General features: G+C 34.0%; 3 protein-coding genes across 4 annotated transcripts; 2 read left to right on the top strand and 1 right to left on the bottom strand.

The window, feature by feature from the left end:
* Window positions 1-1232: 1232 nt before the first annotated feature.
* On the top strand, window positions 1233-4177 carry LOC132300163 (transcription factor bHLH25-like). Of its 2 annotated transcripts, none has more exons than XM_059797143.1 (5): window positions 1233-1352; window positions 1770-1822; window positions 2235-2777; window positions 2978-3352; window positions 3584-4177. In XM_059797143.1, exons 2-5 carry the CDS (start codon window positions 1787-1789, stop codon window positions 3656-3658), a joined length of 1029 nt encoding a protein of 342 aa, XP_059653126.1. In that variant the 5' UTR covers window positions 1233-1352; window positions 1770-1786; the 3' UTR covers window positions 3659-4177. The 2 variants fall into 2 exon arrangements, with proteins under 2 accessions (XP_059653126.1, XP_059653125.1); XM_059797142.1 differs by having other exon boundaries at window positions 1233-1425.
* Window positions 4178-9901: 5724 nt separating this feature from the next.
* On the top strand, window positions 9902-12846 carry LOC132300161 (protein TUNICAMYCIN INDUCED 1-like). The gene is made up of 3 exons (XM_059797139.1): window positions 9902-10118; window positions 10653-11000; window positions 11831-12846. The coding sequence occupies exons 1-3, from the start codon at window positions 9999-10001 to the stop codon at window positions 12653-12655; spliced, it is 1293 nt and encodes a 430-aa protein (XP_059653122.1). The 5' UTR covers window positions 9902-9998; the 3' UTR covers window positions 12656-12846.
* An 885-nt stretch (window positions 12847-13731) lies between these two features.
* LOC132300162 (malate dehydrogenase, glyoxysomal) lies at window positions 13732-17130 on the bottom strand. Its single transcript, XM_059797141.1, has 9 exons — window positions 16951-17130; window positions 16138-16353; window positions 15709-16023; window positions 15024-15113; window positions 14815-14898; window positions 14487-14522; window positions 14282-14371; window positions 14107-14201; window positions 13732-14028 (listed from the first exon to the last, which is right to left on the bottom strand). The coding sequence occupies exons 1-9, from the start codon at window positions 17008-17010 to the stop codon at window positions 13956-13958; spliced, it is 1059 nt and encodes a 352-aa protein (XP_059653124.1). The 5' UTR covers window positions 17011-17130; the 3' UTR covers window positions 13732-13955.
* Window positions 17131-17483: the final 353 nt, after the last annotated feature.

The raw sequence follows: 17483 nt of genomic DNA, 5'->3' as shown, positions 1-17483 counted from the left end.
GGATTACTAAATTTTAATTTCTTCAATCATTGTCTTACATTTTTAAAATGCCATTAACAGGTCATTTTGAATGTGATATCTGATTTAACTGTCAAAAATAAGAGAAGCCCTTCCCAATATATATAAATAAACACACAGATATCTCTATTATTATCCACAAACAGGGAGGGAGCGACCTTCGGGCTGGCCTATTAAATTTTATATATCTTTTGGTATATCATTTGTAAAATATTACTTGTGCCCCCTAAAAAAAATTTCTTTCTAAAACACCCTTTCGACATAATTTTTTTTTATACATATAAGTATATAAGTTGTAAAAAATTACTTTGTGCCCCCTGAAACTAAAACCTGGTTCCGTCTCCATTTACAAATATATATATATGATTGTATCTATGTGAGAATTGAGTAATGATATACTGCCCGATGGAGCTTCCTGTCATTTTGATCATGATAATGTATAAATATTGATACATGTCATTTGAAAGATGATTGTATAAATGTATTATTATACTATCAATTTTTCATTTCAAAATTCATTTACACGGTTGCACTCAAATAGGCATGGATCCATTAAGGGCTTGGACCCATTAGATTTTTTTATTTGTAAAATTACCTATAAATTTTATAAAAATCTTAAAAGTATCCTATCTTTTTTTAAAAAAATCTTTAAAATGCCTTACTTAATACGATAAATTATTGTTATTCAAGGCCGTCCCCTATGAGTCGTCATTGCACTCAAACTTTTACATTATGTTTCTTTTTCTTATTATTCTTATTATTATTACTTTTTGTTTTTTTAGTAAATTAAACTACAGTATCATTTTTGATCATCCGGTATAATTTTATTTTATAGTATTTTGAGCGGATTATTTTACAATAAAAAAATCACTTTAATATTGGTACCGACTTATTAGTTATTTTATTATTAAGAGAGAGATATGCCTATTGTATTCCGCAAAATATGGAGGGATGACAGTTTCCCTACCCGCCAAAAAAGACAGCACTGGTAGGCTTTGCCGCGTTCCCATTTTCAACCTTAAAAATCAACGGCTAGTAAGGGGAGAGTAGTCCCCAAAGTCCAAAATTGGACAATAAGACAATACAAAGGACTATTTTAATTGTTGCATTTCGTCAGAGTGAAGCTACCCACTAAGAATTTTAAATACCAATTTTATATTAAAAAATGAGGATTCAATTATCAAACCCCAAGCTGTTCACATCAGAGACCCACCCGTGAAGAGATAGAGAGGAGAAAGTGGTAACCCCCAAATTGGTATTTGAGCTATAAAGTTGCAAGCAAAGTGTCCTAAACTGAGGAATTGGAAAAGTAGAACTTTGGCCATTATTGGAAGGTAGGTTTTCATTCTCTCTCATATTGAACTTTTTCAAGGTGAATCTGTTTTGGGTTCAAAAAAATCTTTAAGGGTAAGCTTTCATTCTCTCTCATTTTGAACTTTTTTTAAGGTGACTCTGTTTTGGGTTCAAAAAAATTTAAGGGTTTGCTTTCATTCTCTCTCATTTTGAGCCTTTTCAAGGTGGATCTGTTTTGGGTTTCAAAATTTTCTAGTGTCTCTGCAAATATGCACTAAATAGTTTTCTATTCAGGTTTAGATTTCTTGAAATATGTCTACGTTTGCATGTATTAGTTTTTGGTGATTACTGTTTTGCTCAATTTTGGGATGAATATATATATATATGTGTGTGTGTTTGTGTGTGTTCTATTGAATGGACAATACCCAATTGACTTGTTTTGATGACCTTCTCTTCAGGGTCCTCCACTAAGCTTATGGAGATCTCACATATCAGAGGCTTAGCAGAATTGGTAAGTCTTTTCTGCAAATTGTGTTTAGCTTTGAATGTGTTTTATCATAATTCTTGTTTAATTTTACATAATAATTAAAGTGAAAATTTTATGATTATAATTGGTATTTAATAATAAGTTATTTGAATGAATGAGTAAGAATTGAAGAATGAGCAAAATAGTAGACTTGAAAAAAAGAAAGGGGTATGGTATCACTAATTTATAAGAAAAATAAGGGTATTTAGCACATAAATTAAAATTATTTGCAATGTTTAGGGTTTTTATTTATTTATTTATTTATTTTAAATTTCCTTATTTATTGAATTATAAATAATGAATATGAGTTCAAACTACTTGACAAAGAATGGTTGTGTTTTTAGAATTTGGAAGTAAATTGCAACTTACAATGACTAAATAAGAAGAATATTTACAGGGAATGGAGGATCATGGATTCGTGCATCAGTGGCCAATGAACTCTGTTGATGATTTCAACACTCTGTCTATGGCAGCTTCATTCGGAGACAATTTACACCCCTCTTTCGCTCACCCAATCTTCGACTTCAAAACCTCAACAGAATTTTCTCACACCGACGTCAATAGGCCTATGAAAGTGCCCAAAACCAACAATTGGAGTTCCTCCAAAACCGATCATATGCCAAACCAACACACTGCTGCTTCCACCCAACACCTTCATTTTCTCAATTCGAATTACACAAACCAAGCCGGTATTGTGAAGCCTAAACAGGAGGTAATGTCTTATAAAAATACTACTGCTCTACCTTCTGATGGTTTGGTTTCCCAAGCTTCATTCGGAAACCAAAATTATGTGTTCAAGGCTTGTCAAGGAGCCAAGAGGATTAGCACTAGCACTAGACTTTCTCAAACTCAAGATCACATCATAGCTGAGAGGAAGAGGCGCGAAAAGCTCAGCCAGAGATTCATAGCTTTATCTGCTATAGTCCCAGGCCTGAAGAAGGTATTCATTTTTCTTGAATATTTCTTTGTTAATTTAAGATTTTGGACATAATAGCATATACTGGTAATGATATATCTTAAAAGTATTTTATGTATTGTTTGTGCTTTATTCAAATTTAATCCTATCGTATTCCCAATTGTGAGTACTACTATAAATTAATAATTCTAAAATCCCCAATTGGATCATCATAATATTAACAGATGGACAAGGCTTCTGTTCTTGGAGATGCTATCAAGTACTTGAAACAGCTTCAAGAGCGAGTCAAGACACTCGAGGAACAAACTAGGAAGAAATCCATGGAATCAGTGGTCTTTGTGAAGAAATATGAGCTCTATGCTGATGGTGACAATTCTTCCTCAGTTGAGAACTCCTCTAACGGCCCCTTTGATGAACCGCTCCCTGAAATCGAAGCAAGATTGTCCGACAAAGATGTCCTCATAAGAATCCATTGTGAGAAGAAGAAAGGAGTTCTTGAAAAAGTAGTAGCTGAAGTGGAGAAACTCCATCTATCAGTAGTCAACAGCAGTGTCCTCACTTTTGGGAGTTTTGCGCTTGACTTGACCATTATCGCGCAGGTAATTTCATATTAATTATATAAAGGATCATTGCTCTTATCTAGATTCTAGATCATCTTCTTTGCAAATTTAGTGATTTTAAGTATTGATAAGCAACATAATAAAATTTCTTTTCATATTACTGATGTGTCCCCTAATGTAATGCAAAAACCTAAACAATTTTGAAGGAACAGAAAGCTCTACAATAAATTATGGTTCAAACCAATTGAAAAGTGTTTCCTTTTATTGCAGATGGACACAGAATTCTGCATGACATTGAAGGACCTTGTGACGAATCTACGTTCGGCATTTCAACTGTGTATGTGAAAGAAGCAGCCTCAAAGTTCAATACATGTATCAAAGTACCTCTATTTTATAAGTTTCTTTGTCATTACAGTTTTACAAGCTTTTTGTAAACAAGGCTTGTAAGTCCTCCATTTTAGACCATTTTGCCTTCGAATTTTTTGCTGTGAGGTTCATTTTTCAGGAGGGTTTTTTTTTTTTCTGTTGATTTTTGCATGGTTTATTTTGTTGACCATGTTAATCACCCAACTGTTGTAAAGGAATGACCTCATGGCTTGATTGGGCTTCTTTTTTTTTTTTTTGGGAGGTTGAGAAATCAACTAAACCTCTGTCTTGTGTCCCTTTCTCTTTCCTAGAAGTGGTTGGAAAGGGATAAATGGTTTTTTTTTTTGGTGGTTGGACAAACAAGGCCTTTGTATCAGTAAAGTGTTTGGTCAGTGTCTCAGAGAGCTCTTGAAAATTTTTCTTGAGTCTTTGTCTTTGTAATGCTATTTGGTTTGTAACAGTTTGGTTGACAATAATAAAAGTAACTTTTTTTCATAATTTCATGGAATGAGAATGAGCTTGAGGCTATATGCAACAATTTCTGTTATACTTAACAATGCTAAATCGAATGAATCTAACTTTATGTTAATTGTTAATATATAGGACCCATAGATATCTCTGTATAGCATATTTGGATTATCCATATTTCTATCTATAGCACAGAGAAAAAAAAAAAAAAATACTAAGAAATCTTGCACATGACCAGGAAAAAATTTTGAAAGGATCATCTTCCAACTTTGAGTTTTAACTCTGAAAATAGTTTTTAAGAAATCAGAGAACAAAAAACTATTTTTAAATAACTATAAAAGATAATTTTCTGAAAACAGGTCTTTTTATAATTGAGTTTTCAAAAATAATTTTCAGAAAACTGAATCAATCAGAATTTTTGTACAATTTTCTAAAAATAGGGTTTGCTTGATTTGTAACTCTGAAAATAGTTCTAAAGAATTTAGAGAACCAAAAACAGTTTTTAGATAACAATAAAAGACAGTTCTCTGAAAATATGTATTTTTATAACTAAATTTTTAGAAAATAGAACAAAGCAGAGTTTTTTGTATAGTTTTTTATTTTCAGTTTTAAAAAAAAAAAACTGTTTTTAAGGTTACAAACCGATCATGTCTGTTTTCTTTAACGAAAATGATATTGCTTTGAAAAGTGGAATGACTCCATTATTTATTTATTTATTTATGTGATTAAGGAATGATGTTATTGTAATGTCATGATGATATCATCTCTCCTACATAAATCCAGTCGAATGAGTCCGATTTTCGAAGCTGTATGGCTACTATTTTTTTAATGCTAGAATCTACATTCATCATATAATGTTCACACTATAAAATTTAGGAATTCTAGGTTTGTAACATTAATGATTTTTTTTTTTTTGTAGAGAAACAGACTACTACAACCATCACCAAGTAGTTGACAGATTGGGGTAGGAATTATATATTAAGCTAGCTTAATTGGATTGATTAAGCTAGTGGTTGAGTTTGACATTAAGAATTGACAGCTGAGAGTAATAAAGGTGGGAACTAATCTCATCATTGAAGGGTTTTAGAAGACTTATGTGTAATTTGACTTGAGTGAAATTATTAAAAAGGAATTGTAGTAATCTTAAGTCCCTACCAAAGATTGTGATCTTTCTAGCTTCTTTGGCTCTTTCTATTTTCTCTCTCTAGGATATGATAAAACCTATTCTACATAACTTAATCAGATTTTATGTACCTAATTAGAGATCATTGAGTTGCTTTTCTGATAAAAAATAGTAATAATAAAAAATAAAAAATTTAGATATCACTGAGACTCTTCAGATCAAAGGCTTATATAATAAAACACAAACGACCTGTCATCAAGTTGGAAAACATTGTGTTTTTTGTTTTTAAAGAGTAGGCGAAAAAAAGATTCCAATAAACATTGTGCTTTTGTTTTTTAATTTTTTAGCATAGTGAAAAATATTACGATTTATGTCTCTAGTGCAATGTTATTTTTAAAAGCACCGAATTATTAACGTTTTCGTAGACCAACAGTTGAGTTGCTTTCCGTTATCTTAGGGAGCCCAACTTATAATTCGATCCTTCACACCCGTTAACTTCTAATCTAACAATTTTATAATTGAAGTCATCTGTCAAGAACCAATAAACTGAGGTAGTATAATTGAAGTTATATGTCAAGAACCAATTAACTCAGGTAGCAAATTTGTTACCTTCTTTTCAAATGAATGTACTGATAAACTTAAGGGAATATAAATTAGGTAGGTGATGTAATTTTGTTCTATTTTTGTTGTTGTATTTGGTACACTTATAAATTACTGTATTTATAAGTAGTTTATTTTTATTATTATATATAACAGTTTCAAAGCAAGAGTTAGTCACCATTGTAAGAGATGTTACACCTCAAAATGCCAAATTTAAGAATTGGTATAAAATATTAAGATATTGTTTGATAATTCAAGTTAGTTCTTATTATTATTTCATTTAAGTTTATTTGATAAAATAATACAAATATCAATTTAAAGAAGGTTAAAAAAAAATTAAGTGATGAAGATTTCATTTTTTTTTTTTAGATTAACATAGATTTCACTTATTAGTTACCACTAACCATTTAAAATTTTAAAAAGTATCAAAAAAAAAAAAAAATTCAATTTATAATTGGCACTTTACATTTTAACGTTTAAAATATTCAGTATTCAGTTTTGATTTTATTAAATAATTAATATTACCCCAATCACATAATGATTAGAATACAGCTTGGATACTTCCATTGAGGAGCTTAGAAAATTGCAAGTTCATAAAGCTTTTTGAATGACAACTATTAAACTAACGCGTAAAACACCACGGGAGCAAGAAGGGTCAAATCACATGTAAAATTAAAAAAAATAAACAAATTAAAGAAAATAATGAAGGGAATGATTGGCATGTGACATATTTTCCACATATTTGGGAGTCATTAAAATGGAGGCCATCTAGAAGCTGGACCAAATTAATTTTAAATATTTAATGTGCTGGATGTTGGACCCATGTGAGAAAATTGTTTATAAAGAAAATGTGGTTGAAAAAAAAAAAAAAGTAATTTTAAACGGTCAAAATTTGTAGTCTAGTAATATTTATTTTTTAAAATGGAAGGCGAGAATTTGAGTTCCAATAAGATAAATGATGTAAAAAGTTTTTATTTTAGAAAAATTGTCGATTTATTGGACGAAGTAGTTTGAAAGGGAGACCAACTATTTGTGTTTCCAACAATCCAACAATAGCCATCTCTTAATAGAAATAACAAGAACACAAAGGAGAAAAAAAAAAAAAAAAAAACTATTAAGAGAAATTTCAAGAAAATTGGAGTTGATCATTTGCATATATTAGATACTAGCATAAGTTCGTCCTAAGATTATGTAACAACTACGTTATCTCAATATTGATATCATTAATATGAATAGATTTATATCTAACATGCTTTTTTTATATATAAATTTCAAATAAAGTAAGGGAATTGGTATTGGCCCTCTAATATTGTACTTGGACACACTACTTCTATATATTCATAATTAAATGACAAAAATAACCCTAAACTATCGCAACACATCTCTTTTTTTCTTACCTCTCTCACTTACTTGTCTCTTCGCTTTCTCTATGCATGCTTCCTGCACCAACAACAATAACATAGTATCCATCCACAATTGGGAGTCGATCTGAGTAGGTTGATAATCTATGTGTAATTCCCAGTATTTACTTTTCACATCTTCGACATTGTAGACTTGGCATCTATGTTTCTTTATACAGAATATTCAGGAAGAAGACATATAGGATAGTTTAGGGTTAATTTTGTCTTTTTATTTACAAATATATAGGAGGAGTGTATAATTTTGGAACGCCAACTTTAATTACAAGATCTATGAACTCACGTATTTAATTGCTAAAATAATTTTGAAAAAAAATTTATAAAAGTAAATAAATTATTTAATAAATCTTTCAACCCGAAAGACAGTAGAAAAATTCATCATACTTCTTGTAAAAGGGCAAACAATGCCGGTGTTGCTTCTTTTTGCATAATTGTGGTAACAAAATGCAATAAGCTATGAACAAATTTAGGAATGTACAAAAAAATTGATTGAATCGATAAATTAAATTGGATCAAACTGGACTGAAATGTTCGATTCGATTTTAAATTTTATGAAGCCAGTAAGAATGATATGGTTTTAAAATATTTTTAAACTGATCCAATATGAATCGTGTGAAATTTTAGACAAATTGCTAGACGGATCATGACAAACTTTCCACAAAGATGGCACATGGACGGTGGAGATTGGCTGATTGGAACCTAACAAACACCGATTTCTTTCACTTGATGTTGACTAGATAAGTCAATAGTGATTGTCGGTGATCCGGTTGTCTGGTTTGATTTGTGATGGAACAAGAGAATTCGGCATCTTGATTGATTCCCATTTACCCACGATTCCTTACCTTTTCAAATCCATCATTATCAAAAACGTGGGATGAAAGTGATGGTTTGATATGCATTGCTCTTATTCTCAATTTTTTCTTCTTTTTTCCCCTCTTATTGTCAAATCTTAAACAAGTATTCAAATAAACGGAGACAAGAATTTTTCAACATTTTCAACACAAAAATTTGGAACTTTTAATTCAGTTTTCAAGTGAATTACAAATTGTAATTTCGGTTGCATTTGGATGGATGAATTTTAAAAAAACCACTTAAAATATTGTGAGAAAAAAACTTTTCCATATACATGCAAGTAGAATAGAGGTATGCATACAACTCCTCGTGTTGTTAAGAGTTGGTTAGGGTAACAATTTGGGTAGGCAATCGGTGCTCAATTCAAAATTTCTTGAATTTGAATAATATTTGTAACTAGGGTTGAACATGAATTGAAAACTCACAACCCAAACTTAGTTGTAGCTTAGGTGTCAATAACTCGAGCCCAACCCAACTCTAACTCTAACTCTAACTATAATTATGTGTATATTTCAAATCATGATCCGACCTCTTTTTTTTTTTTTTTTTTTTTTTTTTTTTTTTTTTTTTTTTTACACTTAATTTATATAAAATTTACATTCAAATAAAAAATAAAAAAATCTGCATAGGTGAATCCATTTTCTCAAAATGGAAAAGCGAAAAGGATGACGCTTGTTTATAGACCTGTCAATGGATCGGATTCGGATTGAATAGATCAAATCCATATCCTATTTGTTAAGCAAACGGATTATCGAATTCGGATCACTAACGGGCTCGGACTGAATGTCCCAATCCATATCCTATTTAGCTCGGATTCGGATCAAATCGGATTAAATTAATATTTACTAACATATATAATTATAAAGAGTATGATTTTATTAGCATGTGTACGAAAAGATTTATTAACATGTGGATGAGAACACCACAATATTTTTATATAACATTCTTATTATTTTGTATTTTTGGGTTACCTTTAATACAATTCTAATAAGAGTATTGATATATATATATGTGTAAAATTATTGATAAATAATTATATATATATATATAATTTTAATCTGATCGGATCGAATTTTTATCGGATCGGATCAGCATAATCCATATCCGATTTGTTAAGCTAACGGATTATCGGATTCGGATCATAACCGGGTTATCGGATTTTTTATTCAATCCATATCTGACTAATCGAATCGGATTCAGATCGAATTTGGATCGGATCAGCTCTATTGAGAGGTCTACTTGTTTGAGTGTTTGGTTAGGAATGTCTTTATGGACTTTCAGTTCAGATTCGCATCTAGAATATGTTAATGAGTTTATGACTGCAGGCCCAAAATTGAGGCTCAGTAACAACAATTTTCCCATATTGTCGAGTTTGTGACTGCAGGACCAACTTTGAGGCCCAATAACAAAAAATTTCCCATGTTGTTTTGTAGGCCCAACTTCAGGCCCAATAACAAAAATTTTCCCCACTCAATTAACAAATACATTCATGTAAATCTAAATAAAGTCAATTATAAACTGACTAAATCACAACCACTGAACGAATTTAGTTATATTAGGTGAAAAAAAAAAAAAAAATTCCACGTCATCGTATCAATTTCTCAAAGCCAACAACCAATCAACATCATCTTTCGCATCACTTGCTCTACTTCTATTGGCTCATCCCCGCCACGTCATCACACAAACGAACCTCCACCACTCATCCCAAACCTCTCCAACTTACCAAAACCCCTCTCTCTCTATACGTATATATATGTCGTGAAAGCTTCGAATTGTCCCAAAAATTCAAAAAAATTAAAAAAATTAAAAAAACAAAAATAAAATATATATTTTTTTCGATCGATTCTCTCTATCTACAATGGCAGTAATCAGATCGTCCCATCTTGCAACTATATGCCTCGTTCTGTTAGCGATTCAATCATCGACGGCGTTCCATTCAACGTCCGATCTCAATTCTCCAAAACCCAAAGCAATCTCTGTAAGTAATTCTTATCAATTTTTACTTTTAAATTCCGTTTGGCTTGGGAGAAAAAGTAGTCGAAGAAAGAAAATTGTTTGGTTATATATATTTTACTGGTCCATATGTCATCTCGAGATATAAAATTGTGATAATTTTAAGATCAAAACTAATTATTTATGTAAAATTCCCCAATTTTTAGTATCTCGAGTCCTAAGTTTATGACGCTTTTAAATAAAAGCGGTTGTGTATGTCAAATTCACCCATGTTTAGATCTAACTTTGCATCTCAATTAGTGAAATACGATTGCTATTCTGAAGCAAAAGAATGAATTGTTTGATTGCTGGGAAATTGAGGAGAAATGATGAAAGATCTAAATTTTCTCGGTCACCAAACAGAAGGTTGTTGAATGAGTCCGTTTTTATTTTTTTAGATTATGCGGGGATTTAAATTTTTTTATTTTTTATTTTTCATGTCTAACTGTTTCCTTTTCATTGGGTTCCATATAATGAGATCCGGTTATTGAATTGGGTCATTTTGTTTATTGAATTTTAGGATTTGAAGGAGTCAATTATCAAGGGTTTGGGGTTTCAAGCAGAAGATTTCAAGATATCTGGGTTTGATTTCAGAGATGCATTAGTGGGTAAATCTGTGGCGTATGAGTTTGATGTTGAAATTGATAATAAGGTTCTTCCAGTTAAGCTTTTAGAGGATGTGAAACGATGGGAATATGTGGATTTACCAATATTTCGAGTTGATGACTCCGCGAGGTCTAGTGAGGAGAATGGATTGGTTGAGAGGCAGAAATTGGAAAATGGGTTGCCAGTTTTGGCACCCTTTCAGTTGGCTGGTCCAATGGAGCTGTGGATTCAGGATGCCAAGGACATGAGGCTTTCATTGCCGGTAAGCTCATAATATTTGCTTTGTATATTCTGTAAAACTTGTTTGTTTGCTTTGAAATTGCCTCAAGTAATATGGAAGATTCTTATGCCAGTTCTTGTCTAGAAGAGATTCAGATTGAGATTGAGTCATATGTTTGAGCACTTAGAAGTGCCTAATGATGTTTCTCAAGAGTAGAAATATCATACTATTTCCACCGTTTGGTTTTAAGTCTCCTATGGGCATGACAGCATGTGAAGTTTGCATTTTGTGATGTTGATTTTTTGTTTCAGAAATGTGGAAGTTGGTATACTAGAATACTCATGAGTTCCTTTCATCTTGTTATTTCACATATTGAACGGCTTAATTCATATCCAAGAAGTAGAGTGGATAGTTAAAAAATCCATGGTTTTGAAATAACCGATTTGCATCCATACCAGCTTTCATCTTGAAATTCAAGTTCAAGATCCAAATCTTGGTTTTTGAACACCCTTCCAGGGTGCAACTCACTGTTGTAAATTTCTTTAAATTGAAATTTTAGTCTACAACGTAGTGGCAATGATGGAAATCTCACACAGAACTGTCGTGATGCCTGTTCTTTGTGTTGTGAGATTCTGGATCATTTATAACTCCTTAATGAGTTCAAATTGATCAGAATTGGGCAAAAATATAGTATTCTTTTTTACTCGAGCCCTTGACTTTCTATTGTAATTTATATTCCAGCCTGGTCGGATATCATAAAGATTCATCTGTTAGATTGGTGATATATTTTGTTGTTAGTAGCTTTTGTCAGGAAATCTTCTACTTTCATCTTTTAAAAATTGAGATAGATTCTATGTTTTTCATTGTAACAGCATGATGTGGATGCCGGTGAACTGAAGAAAGTAATTTTAGCAGATGGTGCGGTTGTTACCGTCAAGGGTGCCAGATCAGTTAGCCTGCGCCACCCAATTGAGCTCCCACTTCCCTTGAACCAAACCCAGAATGGTTTTGCGTCAGGTCTGCTTACTCTGGCTGATCGTCTCCGTCAGGCTTCCCGCACCCAAAGGGTTCCAATCCTCTCCCTCCGCATTGTTGGCCCTACCTCCCTTACATCCCCTTCCTCATCATCACCTTCTTCGAATAACAAGCTCAAGCTTAAGCGCCTTGCCCCAGGTCTTGTGGAGCTGTCTTCACCATCAAAAACCAATGCCATTGAAGCCGGCTCTGCCATTGATCTCCAAGGAGAAGCTTCTGCCCTTTTAACTCCAAATCAATTTACCACAATGTGGCCTCTTGCCTCAATCAATGGGTCAAACTCTAACTTGTTAGGTTTTGAGAAGCTGCTCTCTACGGTGCTAGGTCCAAAAGCTAATAACAAGGGTTCTTTCAAGTTGTTGAAGGCAGATGTGTCTGCTCAAACGTTTGTGAAGGTAGGTTTTGGGATGGAGAAGAAGTTGAAAGAAGGAGATGGGTTTGGTTTGGAAGGCTTTCCAGCTTGGAGAACGAAGCCTGAGAGTGTGAGGATGCATTTTGAGGTCTTGGCTAAGGTCGATGGAGGCAAAGTTGTCCCCGAGAGAGTGATGCAGGTAAATCCTGTTGTTATGGAGGATACCGTCGCTCAGAGCGTGCTCATGGGTAACATTACTATGTCAAAGACCCCTATTGTTCATTCTCCTCCCAATCCCTTGACCTTATAATTTGTTGTAGGGATTGATTTTGATCCAAGTTGAGGAATGTACAAAGACAGTCTTTTGTTATTTTCCCCCCCTTATCCTTTGTTTTCTGCAATGATCATCAGAAAGGTGAAAGAAGTTTGACACTGTAAAGAATTGTAAGGCGGAAGCTTATGAAGACTATTTTTAAAGCCATTATGCATGGTGTGCCAAAATCTGAGTTGTGTGATGAGATTTGTTATTGCGGTGCATTTTCATATTATTTGATACAAATCCAACTTGACCATAATGTTATTGGCTGAGGTGTTCGCGATCTGGTTTAAGAACTCCTTAAAACTTAAGATATTAGGTGACCTTAACTTAAGATATTAGGTGATGCTAACGTCTGTCCTTGTATGCTCAAGAACCTCAACAATATCGTTGTGATTGGTTCACCCTAATGACAGGGATGGTGTTGGTCCACCCTTAGGAGCAATATCGTTGTGATTGGTTCACCCTAATGACAGGGATGGTGTTGGTCCACCCTTAGGACCCGGTTCGATGGTGTTGGTCCGCCCTAACGGCGGGGACCTGGTAACGAACTATGTGATATTAGCACCCGCATCCCTTATTAAGAACAGTTTTCTTCAAGTTGGCATATCGTGTTGTTATGTACATTTATCTCCACCTAGGGTTTAATTGATAATCATTTGATTTATGATCTTAGGAATATAAGGAGAGTGAAAATTTTGGATTAGGAACCTTATTCAATTGAGTTGGAAAGTGGTTTGCCCTTCATTCCTTAATTCCACTTTCCTACCATCAAGAAAATACTAAAATATAAAAATCACATTGGAGAATTACCTCATGACAATAATGGGCATGTTTCTATTGAGCAGAGGAAGATTGAATCTGCAGTCTACTGCAGAAGATTCAAATGGTATGAAAGTTCATTCCTGCCTGACTATTCACGGAGAACTCTAGGTGAGCCCCCATTATGTTCTCCGATCCCCCGAGGAACGATTGCAATAATTAGCCTTTCAATCTAATAACTGAGGGCACAAGCTTATAGGTTTTTCTTTGATAAATGCCTTCGGTTACTAATAATATTGCTCAGAATGTGGTGTCAATCTGGATGACTAACTTGTATATATTCGATCCGATCATGACGGAAAATTCAAGATAACAGAACAGTTTCTGGTGTCTAGATCAATGACATAACATACAAGTAGGATTCATTTTCACGAGTGAGGTATGAGAAGACTAATTTTGAGGAGGTAGGAAGAGAAAATATATAGACATTGTAAGAGGCTGATGAAATCTTCCATATATCCTCTCATTTTCCTCATTTCTTGATAAACGAAATTCCCTTCTGGATGCTCACATCTAGCTCTTTCTTTGCTTTCTCCAATCCAATCCTGTTCCAGAGTCATTGGGTGAATAAAGAGAAAATCTGAATATATATGCACATTGCACACCAACTCTTTATAGCATACCTCTCATACTCATTAAGGGGTCCGAGTTGGTAGATCTCTTCAGCTCCGGTACGGCCAAGTCGTACTTTGGTGGCGAAGAAAGGTAGTTCTGTGACCTATATAACCAATATGCAAGTTGTTAAAAACAAGGGTTTTGAGGATACATCATAAGGAAGTTTAGGTTGGAACAATGTACCTGAGAAGCTACGAAAGAACACTCAACAACGCCAGCATCTCCTCTCAATCCCCGAAGGCATGCATCCGCAAATTTAACAGCTGCATATGCCTATATATATATGCACACAAGCTCTTTTATTTTCAGAGTTTACTAGTTAAGTTAGAAGGTCTAGGGTTTCTTTTGTTACGAAGTTCGTGAATTGAACAGCAATAATGTGGCTAACCATTGATAGTGTTGCCGAACCAGCGCCAGCTTTTGCCTGCACACAATGTGAACATAAGTAAATATTGTTGCTGACTTGTATCGCTATAGAAGTCTTAGGAACATGGTGGTAGCAAATTTATGAAGTTTGCAACCAAACTGATACTTGTGCACTGGAAATGTGAGTTGAGATAAAGAAAGTTCAAATAATCTTATAGATTCTAAACATGACCAGCGTTCAAATTGATTAAAATGCTTATTTTTATTTGAAACTAGCCTCAGTTGATCTCTGAATCTTGAAAGTATTAAATGGGCTCTTGAGAGATAGCATGTAATACAATTGACATTACCTCAACAACTTCTGTTCCGCCATTTTGAATGCGATTTGTGAGGTATGCAGTTTCTTCTGGGGTAAAGGAGCAAGGGGGTTTCACCTGCAGAGGGCAGTACAAAGTTGATCCCTTTTTTGAAAGCCAGTTGAAAACTATATGACTAAATTACTCGAGCTAGCACAAAAAACATGGGAAAGGCTGAAATTTGAAGGCACGTAGCCTCAAACCTGTGATAGAAGAGGCAAGATTGTCACTCCAGAATGACCTCCGACAACTGGAACATCGACATTCCTAGGATCAAGTCCCAATACTTCTGCCTGTAGGGATCTCGGGAGAACAGAGTCAGGAAAATTTAGTTTCGACAATGCTGGCAATACAAAACACTTAACAGTATAGCAATAAGCACTGGTTTGGTTGCTGGCAAACCACAATACATGGTTAGGTACGTTCTCACTTATTTTCTACCTGCAATCTAGAATTCATGATGTGCAGCAACTATTTCTTTGGATAATCACATTATAGAAGTCCAAAACATGATTCGAAATGCGATCTTAGGTTAACAACAGGAGATCCAAGAATTCATTGTAAACAAAGAATCGAATTTGTGCGCGTCTATTGTGCCTATAGGTATGTCCACAAGTGAAGAAAGCTGTAACTACCATAATACTAGAGTAGAAAACCACCAGCAGTTGGTACTTCTAGGATTTACTACTACTTGAATTTACTCTTTATCTCCCTGTTATGTTACACTTTGATCATATTTTAGGAGTCAAGGACAAAATAAATTTGGCATTAGGCTATCATTAGTTTAATGGATCAATTGAACTATCCATGTCTGCAATGAAGGTGATAGGATTGACACACATTGATTAACAAATAACACAAAGCAAAGAAATTCAGTTATGTGCATACCACAAAAGTGTTGGCTCTCACAACGTCGAGCATTGTGACTCCCAAGAGCCGCTTTGGGTCATAAGTTCCGGCCTTCTTGAAAACCTCTGCTGCAATCGGAACTGTGGAGTTAACCGGATTACTGATCAAGTTGACAATGGCATTCGGACAGCACTTAGCAATCCCTTCACAAAGGGTCCTGACAATCCCGGCATTGATGTTGAAAAGGTCATCCCTAGTCATTCCTGGCTTTCTCGGAACACCAGCAGGTATGATCACAAGGTCCATGCCAGCAAGAGCACTCTCGAGCTGTGGCTGTCCAAGAAAACCGCGCACCTAGACACGCAAACACAATGTGTATCGATTGAAATCACGAGATTAACATCAAGGTAAAATAGTCTGTTCAATGAAAGCTGCAAAAAAATTGGATTGTTGAATATCGAAAAGTACCACAGCACCGGTGTCCATGTGACTAATATCAGCTGTGACACCAGGGGAATTGACAACATCATAGAGATGAAGAACAGAAACCAATGGGTTTATCTTCATAAGCATTGCAAGAGGTTGGCCAATGCCTCCAGCCGCACCAAGTATAGCAACCTTAAATCCAGGAGCACCACCTTTCGCTCTGCAATTGGCTCGGCTCAAACCAGAACTTTCTTCCATCTTTCAGTACACATTTCACACAAACAAACATTTTCAGCAGCATCAAAAGTCTTGCAAATTGGAAACAAACAAAGATAGAAAATACTAAAACCTGGTTTAAATAAACATTGCCCTTTAAGTCACGAGTTAAATTCTGATTATGGCCATGATTGTAAAATTTTACACGTTCACCCAAAATTAGAGTTACGTCCACGAAGTTACCAAAATTTCACTATGATTAAAAGGCCCGCTCCCTCGATATTCATATAAAATTAGGGCTCCAAAACAAGTATGGAGTTGGATCCACAGAAGTGTGGTAAGGTGTAGAGTACTATCAGACTCCACACTTCCTACGGTCTAACCTTTTTTTTAAAAAAAGAATTGCAGGGTACCCATTAATGAATGCACAAGTATTTAACAATAATAATCAATTATTGGGTGTATAGTATAAACAACAATGGACAATAATCAAGAGTCCTGCATATACTAACACAAAATGCTATATAAATGGAGTATATTTTTGTGTGTGTGTATATATATATATATGTATAGAAGAGTCTACATACTACAGTTCTTACAAGTGAATACAGAAAATGGGTTGGAAGAGGAGAAGCAAACCTGGAGATTAGGAGGATGAAGATGAGCTGAGATTCTTGCAATACGATTTTGAGCTTCCATGTTTGGATTTTCACTTTGTAGAGAGAGAGAGAGAGAGTTGCAGTAGTGAGTAGTGTGTTGGTACTAAAAAAAGAAATGTGATAAACGAATGAACTTAGAATAGAATGAGAAAAATAAATGGATAATGATTAATATTATAGTCTTAACACAGAATATAGAAGTTGACGTGAATGATAAATTAATTTTTAGTTTTTGTATGGAAGCTATATTTCTGAACCACCTTATCTTATCTTTAATAAATGTGGCTCTCACAAATTTCCACTCTACAATTTGACAAGTTTTCTCCCGATTGGGATAGGGATTGGAATTGGAGGGAGATGATGAAAGATTCCCATAACAGGTGTCTTATGGATTTTCACGAGTCAGTAAGAAATCATGCATGTGAGAGAAAAGTTTTATTGTATCCCGCTGCAATAGGCGCATATGGACCGTTCATATAATAACGTATATGTATTCATTAAAAGAAAAAAAAA

The sequence above is a fragment of the Cornus florida genome, unplaced genomic scaffold (assembly GCF_030987335.1).
Source record: "Cornus florida cultivar Cherokee Brave unplaced genomic scaffold, ASM3098733v1 CherokeeBrave_3.0.0_Hap2_Chr03, whole genome shotgun sequence".
In the NCBI taxonomy this organism is placed as follows: Eukaryota; Viridiplantae; Streptophyta; class Magnoliopsida; order Cornales; family Cornaceae; genus Cornus; species Cornus florida.
This window is presented reverse-complemented; position numbering and strand designations above follow the sequence as displayed.